The following is a 17,490-nucleotide window of genomic DNA, read 5'->3' as shown; positions in this document are numbered from 1 at the left end:
CACCATTGAGAGCATACTGGCGGGCTGCTTCACAGCCTGGTATGGCAACTCCACCGCCACGGGTCGCAAGGCTCTTCAGAGCCATTCGGTATACACTGCCTGCCTTACAGGACACCAACAACACCAGATGTCGCAGAAAGGCCAAGAAGATCATCAGTGACCCCAGCCACCCAAACCATGCCCTGTTCTCCCTGCTTCAATCACTCAGACGCGAGCATCATGGTAAAAACTGAGAGGCAGGCTGCTGAATATCCACCACTAGTCAGCTACCGGCTCCCCTTCCCACCTGCTACTCCCCCCTATGGACATTCCCCCCACACACCCTCAACTCTCACTTACCTTACCTTCTACTTCCCCTATGGACATTCTTTCTCCTGCTGACCCCCCCCCCCTTCTACTCCCTCTATTGTTTTCCCTTTAATCTAAATCTGAATTACTGTGCACCCTGGGAAAACTTTGGTTGTCCTGCTTCACATGCCGCTCTCCACTATGATGCAGGGTGAGTTTCTTATGCTTAGACGTTGCTGACACCTGACAGATCTTACAATGCCTGGATAAGTGTTTTAAGTATCAGCTAACCATATCATATGTTATAGCAATTTGTCAGTCGATGACACAGTCTATGACATGGCACACCACCATTGGTTGTTGCGTCGACTCGCCTTAGCTGTGAAACGCGCCCTCAGGATTGTGAAATCTGACACCTCCTTTGCATTTTCTGGCCTATCCAGACAAAGGATCGATTTCTCAACATGAAAAAGGCACATTTAAACACAGAGGGACGACGTTGTGAGATGTAATGAGTCAGCAGGTATTTAATGGTGTCTCTGTGTCGCTCAGAGGATGCTGGGCAGAACATTCAGCTAATAAAATGGTGCCAATGTTGTACTGTCACTAAGTATGATCATATTTCTTTTACAGTTATAAGAAAGGTGAAATCTTATCATAAGTCATTTATAATAATTAGATTGTTGCTATATTTAGAAAGCATTTCAATCATTTCAAGCCTTATTCCCCCACTTTTGTTGAATAGGAAAAAAATTATCTATGATTTTTCATATTTTCATTTTAAAAAATCATATTCTCACTGTGTGCTTGAGCTTGTGTCCTCAAAAGTGATTACACCTTAGAATTGTATAACTATTAAACAATTTTTTTTTTTTGATTTTAATATTTCTGTCAGTATAATCATTAGGTCACTAGGTATTGTTAATGGCCCTCTCATGATAAATAATTACTTTTGGGTATGTCTATTTAGGCGGAAATCTACATCGACATTACATTTAACAGGTTAATAGTCTGTACATCCCTTTCTAAAGGAATATAGTCTAGCTTGTTGACAACTCTCCGCACTCAGACAATGTCATTACTCTTAGAGGAAGATAAATAATTGTATTATTGACTGTATGTTTGTTTATTCCATGTGTAACTCTGTGTTGTTGTTTGTCGCACTGCTTTGCTTTATATTGGCCATGTCGCAGTTGTAAATGAGAACTTGTTCTCACCTAGCCTACCTGGTTAAATAAAGGTGAAATAAAAATAAAACTCAACACTGCAAATATGCGGAATCTCTTCATCTTTGGTTCTGACTCCACTTCTTCAACTTCTCAAACGTGTCAAAAGTATCAAAATCTTAATTGCTATGCTATCCCCGATGTGACCAACCAAAAGTGGGCTCGTTAATATTTTCTGGGAAATCAGTGGAGAAAAACGGGTTAATGTCTGTTGGTCTATGAGAAACATATGCTGCGCAAAGCGATATCAATCTTGAATGATTGGAAGCACCCAGTATGCAATGCGTCGCTGCTGCTTCCATCTGCTCGGCGGAACTGTGTAAGCACAGCAACCGCTAAATTAGTCTTTCCCTCCAAAAGCCACGTTTGCTAATTAACTCCTGGAAGATTAATAGACTATCGCTATAGTGCAAATTCAAAATGTCTCGTCGTTTTACAATGAATTAATTTCTTCACACTGGGACCAACCTGAGGACTGAGAGCGAATAAAGTGTTTATGGAACACCTTGTCAATTTGACAGAAGAGGCAACTGAACCAACAAAACAAAAAACATCGCCCTCTCTGATGCTGCCTCGAAAATTACAGATAGATGTTTCTGTATGTGTGTGTTTGAAAGGGAGAAACAGAGAGAGATATGGAGAAAGTGGGAGAGCATATATCAACAGGGAACGGCAATGTACTTAACATTCACCATATCGAAAGTTTCTTGCATCACCATTCTAGGAAAGAACTGCTAGTGTAGTGAATGACAACAGACAGTTTGTCTACATCAAAGCGTCATATTGCTTTAGGAACAGCAGCACACAGACAGGCCATGAAGACTAACTGGGAGACAACTCTCAAGCCACTAAGAGATAGGCGTCTGTTGTGTGTGTGAGTGAGCCATAGGCCCTCCATGCGTCATTGGATTTGTTGTTGCGTCTACTGTACTTCCGACAAAAGGAGACATCTGACAAACGGCTCCCAGAGGTATAAACAGAGCTAATGTATATGAAGAAAAGCTGTCTCCAGACCAGCTTTCACATCACCAATGTCCGTGCCACATAACATCCCCAAATAACACGCACACACCACACACAAAATACCCATCCCCCGTACTACTACATACAGTCGGAAGTTTACATACACCTTAGCCAAATACATTTAAAATAAGTTTTTCACAATTCCTGACATTTAATCCTAGTAAAAAATTCCCTGTCTTAGGTCAGTTAGGATCACCACTTTATTTTAAGAATGTGAAATATCGGAAAAATAGTAGAGAGAATGATTTATTTCAGCTTTTATTTCTTTCATCACATTTCCAGTGGATCAGAAGTTTACATACACTCAATTAGTATTTGGTAGCATTGCCTCTAAATTGTTTAGCTTGGGTCAAACGTTTTGGGTAGCCTTCCAAAAGCTTCCCACAATAAGTTGGGTGAATTTTGGCCCATTCCTCCAGACAGAGCTGGTGTAACTGAGTCAGGTTTGTTGACCTCCTAGCTCGCACATGCTTTTTCAGTTCTGCCCTCAAATATTTTATTGGATTGTGATGGGCACTCCACTACCTTGACCTTGACCTTGACCTTGTTGTCCTTAAGCCATTTTGGCACTACTTTGGAAATATGTTTGGGGTCAATGTCCATTTGGAAGACCCATTTGCAACCAAGCTTTAACTTCCTAACTGATGTCTTGAGATGTTGCTTCAATATATCCTCATAATTGTCCTTCCTCAATAAGAAATCTATTTTGTGAAGTGCACCTGTCCCTTCTGCAGAAAAGCACCCCCACAACATGATGCTGCCACTGCAGTGCTTCATGGTTGGGATGGTGTTCTTCAGCTTGCAAGCCTCCCCATTTTTCCTCCAAACATAACGATGGTCATTATGGCCAAACTCTTCTATTTTTGTTTCATCAGACCAGAGGACATTTCTCCAAAAAGTACGATCTTTGTCCTCATGTGCAGTGGCAAACTGTAGTCTGGCTTTTTTATGGCGGTTTTGGAGCAGTGGCTTCTTCCTGGCTGAGCAGCCTTCCAGGTTATGTCGATATAGGACTTGTTTTACTGTGGATATAGATACTTTTGTACCTGTTTCTTCCAGCATCTTCACAAGGTCCTTTGCTGTTGTTCTGGGATTGATTTGCACTTTTCACACCAAAGTACATTCATCTCTAGGAGACAGAACGCGTCTCATTCCTGAGCGGTATGACAACTGCGTGGTCCCATGGTGTTTGTACTTGCATGCTATTGTTTGTACAGATGAACGTGGTACCTTCAGGCGTTTGGAAATTGCTCCCAAGGATGAACCAGACTTGTGGAGGTCTACATTTTTTTTCTGAGGTCTTGTCTGTTTTCTTTTGATTTTCCTATTATGTCAAGCAAAGAGGCACTGAGTTTGAAGGTAGGCCTTAAAATACATCCACAGGTACACCTCCAATTTACTCAAATTATGTCAATTATCCTATCAGAAGCTTCTAAAGCCATGACATACTTTTCTGGAATTTCTAAGCTGTTTAAAGGCACAATCAATTTAGTGTATGTAAACTTCTGATCCACTGAAATTGTGATACACTGAATTATAAGTGAAATAATCTGTCTGTCAACAATTGTTGGAAAAAATCCTTGTGTCATGCACAAAGTAGATGTCCTAACCGACTTGCCAAAACTGTAGTTTGTTAACAAGACATTTGTGGAGTGGTTGAAAAACGAGTTTTAATGACTCCAACCTAAAGTGTATGTAAACTTCCGACTTCAATTGTACATACACAGTAGCAGTGAAAGTGACAGTGATAATCAGGGACTTATTGATAGACTGTGGAGATTTGTATGGCCTGAGGATATAAGGAGAGAGTTAAGGCACTGTGCAGTGCAGTATAGGGGTGAGAGGCCTGGGGACATTGTGGGCCCTTGCAGAGCGCTGATAAGAGCTTGTTTACTAACCTGTAGATGGTCAGGCCTCAGTCTGTAGCCACGGAAACAGCGGGACAATAGGTGTGTAGAGCTGGAGATGCGGGAGCAGGCCATTTTTATTTAGTTAATTTAGCAGATGCTCACACCATAGTGTCATCAGACTTTTGATACCAATGCATGGTGAAAGGGGGGCACAAAATGGTGAACCACTATAAAAAATGGCATAGAAAAGTATTTTTTATTTAGAAAATACAAATTACAGCTCTCCAAAGTATGTTGTTACAAAATACATTTGATTGTCATTCAGCCCAGTGTAATCCAAATGACAAAATACTGAAAAGTACTTTAAATACATATTTCAAGTACATGTAACATAAATACTGCCCATGCCTGAAATACATTTTATACAGCAAAATAACAGATTATTATTTTGTACTTTTTAACGTAGTAGTGGAATACTACTGCTAGACTAAAATAGAAGAAGTTTTCATCAATGTGTAAGATTTATTGTTCGGGTCCTGTAGTAAGGGGGCTACAAGTCTGTGGCTTTTGGCAGACTACTGTATTCATGAATAACAAAAAATAACAAAAAATAACAAAAAATAACAAAAAATACTCTTCCCCAGACTATATTTTTAAATACAATTCTTAGGTCTTGATGTATAATAATGAATATCCTATCTCAAATAAAGGGTGAATGTAGAATAGTACAAGTCAAAACTGCCACATCTGCATTTTGCTCTTCCTCTCTGTCAAAGTGAATAGTGGTTTGATCCTTTGACTCTGTGAAGAGACTCAATAAAGGAAGTTACTGATTCCAGGATGTGGCTTGTTGCTGGCAGGGTCACAATGCCTCTCTTGAATATATTACCCTTAATGTCAGAGTTGTGTGGGTTTTTATTTCCAGCCAAGGTCCTCTTTCTGCTGAGTCGGGAGATCCATTCCACAGAATACTGACGGACCTTTCACCTTTCAAACAAGAACTGATAGTCCGATCCAAGTCAGATTAGCCTGATGATAAAGTAATCGGTTTAATATTTCTGCTTTTTGACAGTTTTTTAGAGGAAAGAGCCACACTGGCTTTATCCGCTACGTGATGTCATTGTTCTCAATACACCTACAGATGTAGGATCTTAATTTGAGCCAGTTTGCTACAGCAACAACAAGAAATATTAATAATTAAGTAACTTTATGAAAAAATGCACACTGTTCAATCACCCTATTACGGGCAAGGCCATTAAGATTAATGGTATCATTATGTGTTCCACCAAAAATGTGGTATATCTGATCAAGTGTATAAGTGGTCTATGCTATGTAGTAAACACAAAACGAGCTCTGAAAACAAGGATAGCAGAACACATGAGTAATACCAGTATCTCCAAGGACTCTTAACATGTTCGATACCAATGTATCTCGGAGAGCTGATATTGTGACGAGCCTCCATGAAATGCGCCACAGGGCTTCTCTGGTCAAGAAGCCCTGTGGCGCATTTCATGGAGGCACGTCACAATATCAGCTCTCCGAGATACATTGGTATCGAACATGTTAAGAGTCCTTGGAGATACTGATAGTGTATTACTGAGAAGAGAATTGTATTGGATTCACCGTTTGTCTGTCATGTCTCCAAAAGGTCTTAACCAAGAGTTTGATATCAGACCATTTCTTACTTGAATATGTCACATTGATTTGTCCTGCCATCCAGGTCTCCACTTGGTCATTTTGTACATACAGTATATTATATTTTCTGTAATTATTCGTTGATGTACAATTATTAGAGGTACACAAGTTGTTTTTGAAATAGGTCACTGTAATTATATCTACGGCCACTGCCAATGGTCATATGGGTGGGTATTGCATGTAATCCTTTATGAAATGTTTGGGGTCACTTCGAAATGTCCTTGTTTTTGAACGAAAAGTGATTTTTTTGTCCATTAAAATAACATAAAATTGATCAGAAATACAGTGCAGACATTGTTAATGTTGTAAATGACTATTGTAGCTGGAAAACGCAGATCTTTTATGAAATATCAACATAGGCGTACAGAGGTCCATTATCAGCAATCATCACTCCTGTGTTCCAATGGCATGTTGTGTTAGCTAATCCAAGTTTATCATTTTAAAAGGCTAATTGATCATTAGAAAACCCTTTTGAAATTATGTTAGTACAGCTGAAAACTGTGGTTCTGATTAAATAATCAATAAGACTAGTTGTGTATCTGGAGCATCAGCATTTGTGGGTTCGATTACAGGCTCAAAATGTCCAGAAACAAAGAACTTTCTTATGAAACTCAGAATATTCTTGTTCTGAGAAATGAAGGCTATTCTATGCGAGAAATTGCCGAGAAACGGAAGATCTCGTACAACACTGTGTTCTACTACCTTCACAGAACAGCGCAAACTGGCCCTAACCAGAATAGAAAGAGGAGTGGGAGGCCCCGGTGCACAACTGAGCAAGAGGAGAAGTACATTAAAGTGTCTAGTTTGAGAAACAGATGCCTCACAAGTCCTCAACTGACAGCTACATTAAATAGTACCCGCAAAACACCAGTCTCAACGTCAACAGTGAAGAGGCGACTCCGGGATGCTGGCCTTCTAGGCAGAGTTGCAAAAAAAAGCCATATCTCAGACTGGCTTATAAAAATAAAAGATTAAGATGGGCAAAAGAACACAGACACTGGACAGAGGAAGATTGGAAAAAAAGTGTTACGTACAGACAAATCTAAGTTGAGGTGTTCGGATCACAAAGAACATTCGTGAGATGCAGAAAATATCATGACACAAGGTGAGACCCATATGCACACACAGGAGGCAGATGGTTGGAGTCTTAAAATGTTTATTAATCCAAAGGGATAGGCAAGAGAATGGTTGTGGACAGGCAAAAAGGTCAAAACCAGTCCAGGAGGTACAGGCTCGTGGTCAAGTGGCAGACAGGCTCGTGGTCAAGGCAGGCAGAATGGTCATGCAGGTGGGTACAAAGTCCAGAAACAGGCAAGGGTCAAAATCGTGAGGACTAGAAAAAAGAGAATGCATAAAGCAGGAGAACAGGAAAACCGCTGGTTGACTTGGAAACATACAAGACGAAGTGGCACAGCGAAACAGGAAATACAGGGATAAATACACTGGGGAAAATCAGCGACACCTAGAGGGGGTGGAGAGAATCACAAGGACAGGTGAGACAGATCAGGCCGTGACAGAAAAAATGAAAAGATGCTAGAGTAGTGCTTGATGCCATCTGTCAAGCATGGTGGAGGCAATGTGATGGTCTGGGAGTGCTTTGGTGGTGGTAAAGTGGGAGATTTGTACAGGGTAAAGGGGATCTTGAAGAAGGAAGGCTATCACTCCGTTTTGCAATGCAATGCCATACCCTGTGGACAATGCTTAATTGGAGCCAATTTCCTCCTACAACAGGTCAATGACCCAAAGCACAGCTCCAACCCTAATGAGCTATTATGAGAACAGCTCGACCGTATGGTACGTAAGAAGTGCCCATCAAGCCAATCCAATTTATGGGAGGTGCTTCAGGAAGCATGGGGTGAAATCTCTTCAGATTACCTCAACAAATTGACAACTAGGATGCCAAAGGTCTGCAAGGCTGTAATAGCTGCAAATGGAGGATTATTTGACGAAAGCAAAGTTTGAAGGACACAATTATTTCAATTAAAAATCATTATTTATAACCTTGTCAACGTCTTGACTATGTTTCCTATTCATTTTGCAACTCATTTAATGTATTTCTAAGTGAGCCCGAACTTTTGGATGGTAGTGTATAGCCTCTGTGATTAATTATGATTGACTATGCGCTTAAGTGAATCTAATTGCTTCCACACCCACCATGCCTAGTGGACATATGAAGTGAAATGTGTATATTTTGGGATTTAAGCACTCAGACTGTTTGACCTGATGAAGATCTGTTTCGGATTGAAACGTTGTCATTAAAGCTGTGAATTGGGATCATAAACAGTGTGCGGGCCTTTCTGCTCTTTTACATTGATAATTGATGTACATTTTTGTAGGAGTTGATCAAAGTCTGACATTTCTAAGTAGGAAGTTCAGAAGCCTTTTTAAACCTCACATATACTACAAGTTAAACATTTATCCTGCAATAGGATGGTCAAATTAAGATCGGTACAGTATGCCTTGAAGAGATGGGCAAGTTGCAAAAAAAGATTACAAGATTGGAAATAATAATTTAAATGATTTTTGCTGTTTAGTTGTGTAATACGTCAGGGTTATCTGTAGATATTAAACATTTCCCACAATGTTAGGAATAAACTTTAATATTAAACAAACTATTTATGTACAAAAAAACCCAAGAAGGCACAGATAGTAGACTTGGAATGTACCAGGCTGTGTCAGAGGGCTAACTTTGTGTACTTTACAGTATTGAGAAATCCCCCCTCCCCATACCTCGGCCCCACTGTAGTTAGCTCCTCAGACAGGAGACACATGCCTATTTGGGCATTTTCTTTGGCTCAGCATCAGGTCTGGGAGTTGACCAGAACAATGAGACTAGAACGGGCAGTCAAGAGACAGATACAAGCAGGCAGAAAAAGATAAGGGAGGAGGAGAGGTATTAATGGCAGATTCAGCAAGATTGCCAGACGCGATACAAGCCAAAGACCTAAATACTCAGATGAACACTGTGACACATCATCATTTCCTAAACATCCTCTACTATCCTATCATCCTATATCACATCATACATCTCATACACTGTAGGCTACATCCTCTGGCATCTAAAATCATGATGCATTCATTCAACCCTGACTCCGCCTCACATCTAACTCACATCTAAATGGGAATCACCACCATCATTCCTAAACATCTCTTCTTCCAATGGAAAATAAAATGTAAGGCGCTGCTGATAAAAATAGATAAAGACAGAGGAGAAATGGAACAGCACTTCTCTATAGCTCATTTACCAGCAAACCGCTTAGTGAGGCCGTTGGCATTTCCGGGTCAGGCAGAGGGGTTAGTGTGACTATGGTTTATATTTTTAGTGACTGGTAAATAGGATAAGGAGAGGATCTTGTGTGTGTGTTGTGTGTGTGTGTGTGTGTGTGTGTGTGTGTGTGTCTGTGTCTGTGTGTGTGTGTGTGTCATGTGTGTGTGTGTTTGTGTGTGTGTATGTGTATGTGTATATGTGTGGTGTGTGTGTGCTTTGCCCGGTGGTGGCAGACACCAGGGGTTGATTTACGTAAAGCAGTCCGGCGCAGTCACAGGCTGTTGACTCTGTCACGAGACAGCGTTTCTTTATGGCAGGTAATCTGGCTGTTAAGTGGACATTATGAAGGCACGGGCAGAATAACAGGAAGCCAGGCCTTGACTAGGGCAGGAGAAGAGGGATGATGAGAAAAGAGAGGGAGGAGCTCGCTTGTGGAGCAGTGGGGAAAGAAAGAAAGTCACAGTTCATTAACGAAAAGATGAGAGGCTGGAAAGAAAGAGCTGTTTGTGTGGTGGGCATTGGCTTGACTCATGCCCCTTCTCTCTCTCCCTTCTCTCCCTCCACCCCCCCCCCCCCCCCCCCCCCCCCCTCATAGTGATGAAAATGTCCTCTGCCCGGGCTCTCTGTCATCATCAGGCCAGATGTCTAAACCGGGCATTTCCTGTTGCCCTCATGACTATTGTTGTTTCCTGTTCAACCCCCCCCTCTCTCTCCCTCCATCCTTCCATGGCGCTGATCAACCATAAACCCCCTCCCCCATAGGCCTTGCACCTTGTAGTTATAGTAAGGAAGGCCTTGGTCTGCAGGAGCGCTGATATAGGATCAGTTTAGCCTTTTAGATCATAATGAATAAGGTTATATGGACAGGGGTTACCTGATCCTAGATCAGCACTGGTACTCTCATATGCTTTGTGAATATGAACAGGCCAAGAAACTGAGAAGCTATGATTGTCTCTTAGAAGTTCATAGCAGTTTTGAACGCTCGTAATAAGTTATCAGAATAAATCATTATATGTGTCTAAATCCGGTCATTTAATTCTGCCACTGTGAAACACATCAGCTGAATGATAACTGATCTTTCTAGAAAATGGCGAGGTTTTCGATTCATCTTTACCACCGACTCATTCCAATTTAAAAAAAAGATCCATCACATAGAACAAGCTGAAAATCCTCATACATTTTTCAATGGAGCATTGTCCTCTGTGCTCAATAATATAATCCCTTTCCATAATGGGTGTCAGTGGTATCCGGTTTAGATGCGTGTCTACTGATTGGGACTCAGAGACTCAGACCAGGGTCGTCTCTGTTGTATTTGTCCTGTGATCATATCTGGGTCAGGAGACAGACCAGGGCCCAGCCCAGGCCCCAGCACAGCCAATCCAGATCTGAACGTGCCGCAACCGTGACGCCTGCCACCCAATGACCCCGCAAGGTGCAGATAAAGCCCTAATCAGATCTCACTGTGATGGGCGGGACTTGGTCCTAGTGCTGACTGTTGATTGGGTAGGAAGCGACACCTGACCCTGCTCATCCTGAGGAAGGAGGCGGTTTAATGGTGGGGAATATTTATAAAGCACCAAAAGGACACTCCAACCAGGGGACAAAGTATTAGGAACAGATAAAGCAAATACATACTTTAAAAAAAAGTAAATCAGCTGCCCTGTGTCTGTGTGACAGAGAGCAGAGGTTGGGGAGGAAACTCCCTGTGGTGCGGCATGGTAGTCAGGGAGTGAGGAATAGCAGAGGAATGGACTTGATTTAATGTTACCCATATGGCCGTGAGGTCCCAGATAAACTCGACTTATCAGCCGTGCCAGTCAGACCGGCAGCCCCTCCCACACATTTAGCATCAATACTCCTTACTTTATCTCCTGATTACAACACACGGCAGTGCTGCTTCCTAATGACCCACCATGCAACCCTTGTCCCCTCCTTCCCTTCCATAGACAGTCACTGAGTCACGAGTGATGGAGTGCATGTGGAGGAATCAGAGATGAATAGAACAGGAAAACAACACCCTCCATAGGCTAGGCTAATCTGTAACCAAGAGGGTGATTGAATATGTGTTTCAGATCATATATTATAGTGCTAGTCTACCGAGCTCTTTGCATGTTGCCTAACATATCTATTAATATATCTTGCTAATGATACTGTATCTTGGGCTTTACTGTATTAATGGTTTATGCATAAAACATTATGAGGAAATGCATAATGCATTATTCATATGGTCATAATAGAGGGTGTTAGCTCAATCAGCTCTCCATGTTTTTCTCTTCTTATTGTACCTCTCCTCTTGTACACTCTTAGAAAAAAAGGTGTTATCTAGAACCTAAAATGGGTTATTCTGCTGTCCCCATAGGAGAACCCTTTGAATAACTATTTTTGGTTTCAGGTAGAACCCTTTTCGGTTCCATGCAGAACCCATTCCACATTATTGGCCATCATTGTAATAAAGAATTTGCTCTAGACTCGTTAAATAAAGGTTCAATAAAATGTATGGTCCTAGAAAATGTGAACTCTCTACTTTGTTTAACCGGGTTTCCCTCTGTCTCTCCCCCAGCATCCCAGCAGACCTGTGAGCCAGTGGCGGTCCCTGAAAACCAGAATGCCTGGATCAGGTTGAGAGAGATGCGTCCAGGCTGCTGGACCAACTACACCACTCAGGACGGCAAAGAAGTTCACATCCTCAGCCTGCACTACACTATTGAGGTAAGGCAATCTACTGTATACGGTTTGCATGTCCTAAACTACTGTGGAAGGCTTCCACTGCATTTCAATCGACCAGTATGTCCAGTGTAAAAATGTCCAAGATTAAGACACAGGTTCCAATATGTAGTACACTGATATGTGAGGTAATATGATTTTACTGTAGTCATATTTGTTCAAATGACTGTAGTTTTTCAAATAATAGCATTAACTTTTCAAAATGTTCTGCATTGTTAGATTCAATTCAGTTTGTATAGCCCACATCATATCTGGAGTCCATATAGTAGATACAGTGCCTTGCGAAAGTATTCGGCCCCCTTGAACTTTGCGACCTTTTGCCACATTTCAGGCTTCAAACATAAAGATATAAAACTGTATTTTTTTGTGAAGAATCAACAACAAGTGGGACACAATCATGAAGTGGAACGACGTTTATTGGATATTTCAAACTTTTTTAACAAATCAAAAACTGAAAAATTGGGCGTGCAAAATTATTCAGCCCCCTTAAGTTAATACTTTGTAGCGCCACCTTTTGCTGCGATTACAGCTGTAAGTCGCTTGGGGTATGTCTCTATCAGTTTTGCACATCGAGAGACTGACATTTTTTCCCATTCCTCCTTGCAAAACAGCTCGAGCTCAGTGAGGTTGGATGGAGAGCATTTGTGAACAGCAGTTTTCAGTTCTTTCCACAGATTCTCGATTGGATTCAGGTCTGGACTTTGACTTGGCCATTCTAACACCTGGATATGTTTATTTTTGAACCATTCCATTGTAGATTTTGCTTTATGTTTTGGATCATTGTCTTGTTGGAAGACAAATCTCCGTCCCAGTCTCAGGTCTTTTGCAGACTCCATCAGGTTTTCTTCCAGAATGGTCCTGTATTTGGCTCCATCCATCTTCCCACCAATTTTAACCATCTTCCCTGTCCCTGCTGAAGAAAAGCAGGCCCAAACCATGATGCTGCCACCACCATGTTTGACAGTGGGGTTGGTGTGTTCAGGGTGATGAGCTGTGTTGCTTTTACGCCAAACATAACATTTTGCATTGTTGCCAAAAAGTTCAATTTTGGTTTCATCTGACCAGAGCACCTTCTTCCACATGTTTGGTGTGTCTCCCAGGTGGCTTGTGGCAAACTTTAAACAACACTTTTTATGGATATCCTTAAGAAATGGCTTTCTTCTTGCCACTCTTCCATAAAGGCCAGATTTGTGCAATATACGACTGATTGTTGTCCTATGGACAGAGTCTCCCACCTCAGCTGTAGATCTCGGCAGTTCATCCAGTGTGATCATGGGCCTCTTGGCTGCATCTCTGATCAGTCTTCTCCTTGTATGAGCTGAAAGTTTAGAGGGACGGCCAGGTCTTGGTAGATTTGCAGTGGTCTGATACTCCTTCCATTTCAATATTATCACTTGCACAGTGCTCCTTGGGATGTTTAAAGCTTGGGAAATCTTTTTGTATCCAAATCCGGCTTTAAACTTCTTCACAACAGTATCTCGGACCTGCCTGGTGTGTTCCTTGTTCTTCATGATGCTCTCTGCGCTTTTAACGGACCTCTGAGACAATCACAGTGCAGGTGCATTTATACGGAGACTTGATTACACACAGGTGGATTGTAATTATCATCATTAGTCATTTAGGTCAACATTGGATCATTCAGAGATCCTCACTGAACTTCTGGAGAGCGTTTGCTGCACTGAAAGTAAAGGGGCTGAATAATTTTGCACGCCCAATTTTTCAGTTTTTGATTTGTTAAAAAAGTTTGAAATATCCAATAAATGTCGTTCCACTTCATGATTGTGTCCCACTTGTTGTTGATTCTTCACAAAAAATTACAGTTTTATATCTTTATGTTTGAAGCCTGAAATGTGGCAAAAGGTCGCAAAGTTCAAAGGGGCCGAATACTTTCGTAAGGCACTGTAGCTACGGTAGCTCCATATAGCTGGAATATTTGTCCCGTTCCTGGGGGAAAATGTTGTTCTGGGAGAGTGTCTGTGTGAAATTGATACCAGATGAGCGTCAGCACACCAGGCTAGCTTTCTCATGAGATTGATGCCAGATGACAGTTAGCACACTAGGTTAGCTTTCTCATGAGTTTGATGCCAGATGAGTGTTAGCGTGCTAGGTTAGCTAGCTTTCCCATGTGGCTGAGAGTCAACATTAGGGACACCTCCTCTGGTTAGCCTGATAAGTGCAAACACATGCCAAACATAACATGGAGCTGGGGTCACCCCTTACAGGCTTGCACTACATACACAGTAGTGTGAAAACACACTACCGCATCCAACAGCCTGCATGGGGAATGGGGCTGTGTGTGTGGATGTCAAAAAGTTGTACCGTAAATTGCAGTAGGACCAATTGGAAATCAATTGAGGAAATTGACCCTAGATCAGTGCTTAGGAGGACAAATGTAATCCTACACTGCTTTTTCCTTCGCAGACTTCCTTTTTCATTTTCTGACAGTGTCTGGTCAGCACATATTAGTAATTTCTTTATCAGTGCTGTGCTCTCTCTCCCTCGTCCTTCACTCTCTGTTTCTCTCTCTCTCTCTGACACACGCAAGCATGCACAGGCACACACACACACACTGACTTTATCTCTCTCATTCCCTCTTTAATATTAATTAAAGGGGGCTCACCCAGGAGTGGGTCTGTGTGGTACCCATTAGTGTGTGGTTGTGATTCGGATGAGACGCCATCACAGGATAATACAGTATCTGAGGATGGCTGCCTGGATTCCTCACCTTTAATGAAGGCTAAAGGAGTCCCTCGGCCTGCCTGCACTAAATGAAAAAATACTGGAAAATCTCTTCCTGTCTTCCTCTGCTTCTCCCTCTGGCGTCATAGAAAACAACTATAACATGTTAAATTGTTCTTAACTCGTGTTTTTATGTACACAGCTAAACAAAGACAGATTTCTTCCAAGAATGGTCCTAGAGTGGTCCAAGAAAGAGAAATGTGGTGTAGAAGAAATGTTAGCTCTTTACTGCCAGGTTTTTATGAAACACGAAAGATTGAAGAGGAGGAGGAACACAAAGGCTGTAGTTTGTCCGGAACTGGAGCCAGCCGTGTGATCCCGTGGACATTCCACAGAGCAAGCGTATCCTGTTCTCCTGTGGGACCAGGCTAAATGTTTGGAATTGGAGAGTGAGGGTTCATGCTATTTCTCAACACACACAGCCTTATCACTCTATTTACTGCATCAGTTTGGGGCAGTGCTGAAAATGTACGATTTGGAAGGCTTGGAGGCTTTGCTTATCCTCAGACACAAAGCAGGGAGGGTTATGTCCTTGGCTGAAGGCAAAATGACCAGTGGATGGAGAGAAGATATTTTTTCTCTGTCTGTCTGTCTGTCTGTCTGTCTGTCTGTCTGTCTGTCTGTCTGTCTGTCTGTCTGTCTGTCTGTCTGTCTGTCTGTCTGTCTGTCTGTCTGTCATATTGAAAGTGTGGCTGCCTGGCGGTCTGTTCAATATGGCAGGGGGATGGAGGGACAAGAGGGAGAGAAGGGAGGAGAGAAGGCAGAAGGGGAGGGGCTTGTCCAGACTCCAATGATGTCACATTCTGGCACTGGACTTGGCTCACAGCCGAGACTGGACCGTCGGAGCCAGCTTAGGTTAGGGGAGAGAGACAAAGAATAACGGGAAGCTGTTATGCACCAGTAAAAGCCCTAGAGAAAAAAAAAGTCTGAGGAGGAAAACAATTGTATCTTGAAAGCACAGGAACAAAAATAGCAAGGGCGAGCGACCAGGGACGACAACGTGCATTGTTCCAACTTCTAGAGTAAATTGGAGATAGTGATGGAGAAAGTAAGAAGAAGAATCGAGGACAGTTCTTTTATAAAGACCTTTTGAGTTTTGGTTAACCGTGAAAGTATTGTTATTTCCCAACTGATTTGCATGCGTAAATCCTTTCGACTCATATAGTATATTAGTCACAGACACATCCTTGACTCTATTGACTCAAACTGAGTGAATAGTGAATAAGTTGTCCATACCAGACTGGTACACTGTCAGATAACAGGAAAAATGAGTCATACATTTACTGTATATTGTGTGATTTGCTAGAACACTCATGGAATAACAATAGGATTCTCAACCCAAAACTATTTCCAACCATCTAAGACCCTACTGTGTTTCATTGAAAGGGAAGTGTAAAGTCTAGTTGTCAGCAAAGCATAAAGTCTAAACTATTTCCCCTTCACTTGTTGAGGCCAATTTATATCATGAACGGCAGAAGAAGAAAACATGCATCTCTCAGCTGACTGGTAATTGAGTAATCCTGCTCCTTCAGGGTATTTCAAGAGGCATTCTCTGAGTTTCGATGATAAACATATACTGACAGTACTTAAAAGACTAGGCAAGCGACGTACTTTAATGCTCTGTGATGATAGACAGTGGCAAGGGACACGGATAATGTAATCAGTTAGACTGTTTGCCTGCAGCTCGGTCTGTCTCCTTGTCTGTAATTCACGCACGTGAACACACACACACACACATACTCCCCCACCATCCTTGCACACACACACACACACACACACACACACACACACACACACACACACACACACACACACACACACACTCTCCCCCACCATCCTTGCAAACACACACAGCACTTAAGTATTCTCTTTGTTCACTAATCCACGTGCCCCAGACTGCTCACCTCTGAAAATGTTCTTAAGTCTGCGCTAAAAATTAACGCCGGGACACAACAGGGATGCCTTTTATTTTGGACTTCCTGCCAATGGGCCCTGACAACTTCCCTCCTGCGAGACTCATTAGACGAAGGCAGAGAGGAAGAGAAAGAGAGAGGCCCAACTCGGCTGAAAATTTGTCTCCCTCCAGCAGGTGGCGTTTTTTTGTATTGTTTCCCCCACTAAGCAATGAGATTTTGTATGGAGTTTAATGAGAGAGTGCCGAATTTGGTCAACATAAAAACGTATGGCTTATTTGCTATGTGAGGTCTATTTGAGCAAATATAAGTTTCGCAATGCTTAGGTTTTTACGAGTGTCCTGATATAAGTAGGACATGTGACATCCCGGCAACTTTGAGAAAAAAGTATATCCATAATCTTTGACGAAGGTTTGTCTGTGGATTGGAGACGATCACAGGTGTGTTCTGTGAAGATGACTGATAGAAAAGAGGAGTGATTCAATTAAGGTGGACAGAGGGGAGATGATATCAAACTGCCTATTGGGCACACTAAATGAGTGTGTGTGTTCATGGACACAGCATCTGTTGCTCTCTTACATCCACAACACACTGGCCTGTTGACAGCAGCTATCGTGGTGTGTTGTCTGTCTGTTTGTGTGTGTGTGTGTGTTGAACTTGGCCCTTGCAGAGGCCTTGTGTATTAGCCCTGCAGTAGGCCTCAGACAATACATTGGGGGTCTCCTCCCACCAGCGTCAAACATTAGGGGTCCACATTTTCCACT

General features: G+C 42.1%; 1 protein-coding gene across 2 annotated transcripts in view; it reads left to right on the top strand.

Annotated features, from left to right (window-relative positions):
• The window catches only part of LOC110523606 (endoglin), a 65,092-nt gene that overhangs the window by 20,396 nt on the left and 27,206 nt on the right, over positions 1 to 17,490 (top strand). For both annotated transcript variants that reach the window (XM_021602463.3, XM_036977275.2), the window contains one exon: positions 11,911 to 12,059. In XM_021602463.3, coding sequence (XP_021458138.3) covers positions 11,911 to 12,059 — 149 coding nt within the window. The remainder of the gene's footprint in view (positions 1 to 11,910; positions 12,060 to 17,490) is intronic.

Source organism: Oncorhynchus mykiss, chromosome 5 (assembly GCF_057628025.1).
Source record: "Oncorhynchus mykiss isolate SJ-2025 chromosome 5, ASM5762802v1, whole genome shotgun sequence".
NCBI classification, from domain to species: Eukaryota; Metazoa; Chordata; class Actinopteri; order Salmoniformes; family Salmonidae; genus Oncorhynchus; species Oncorhynchus mykiss.
This window is presented reverse-complemented; position numbering and strand designations above follow the sequence as displayed.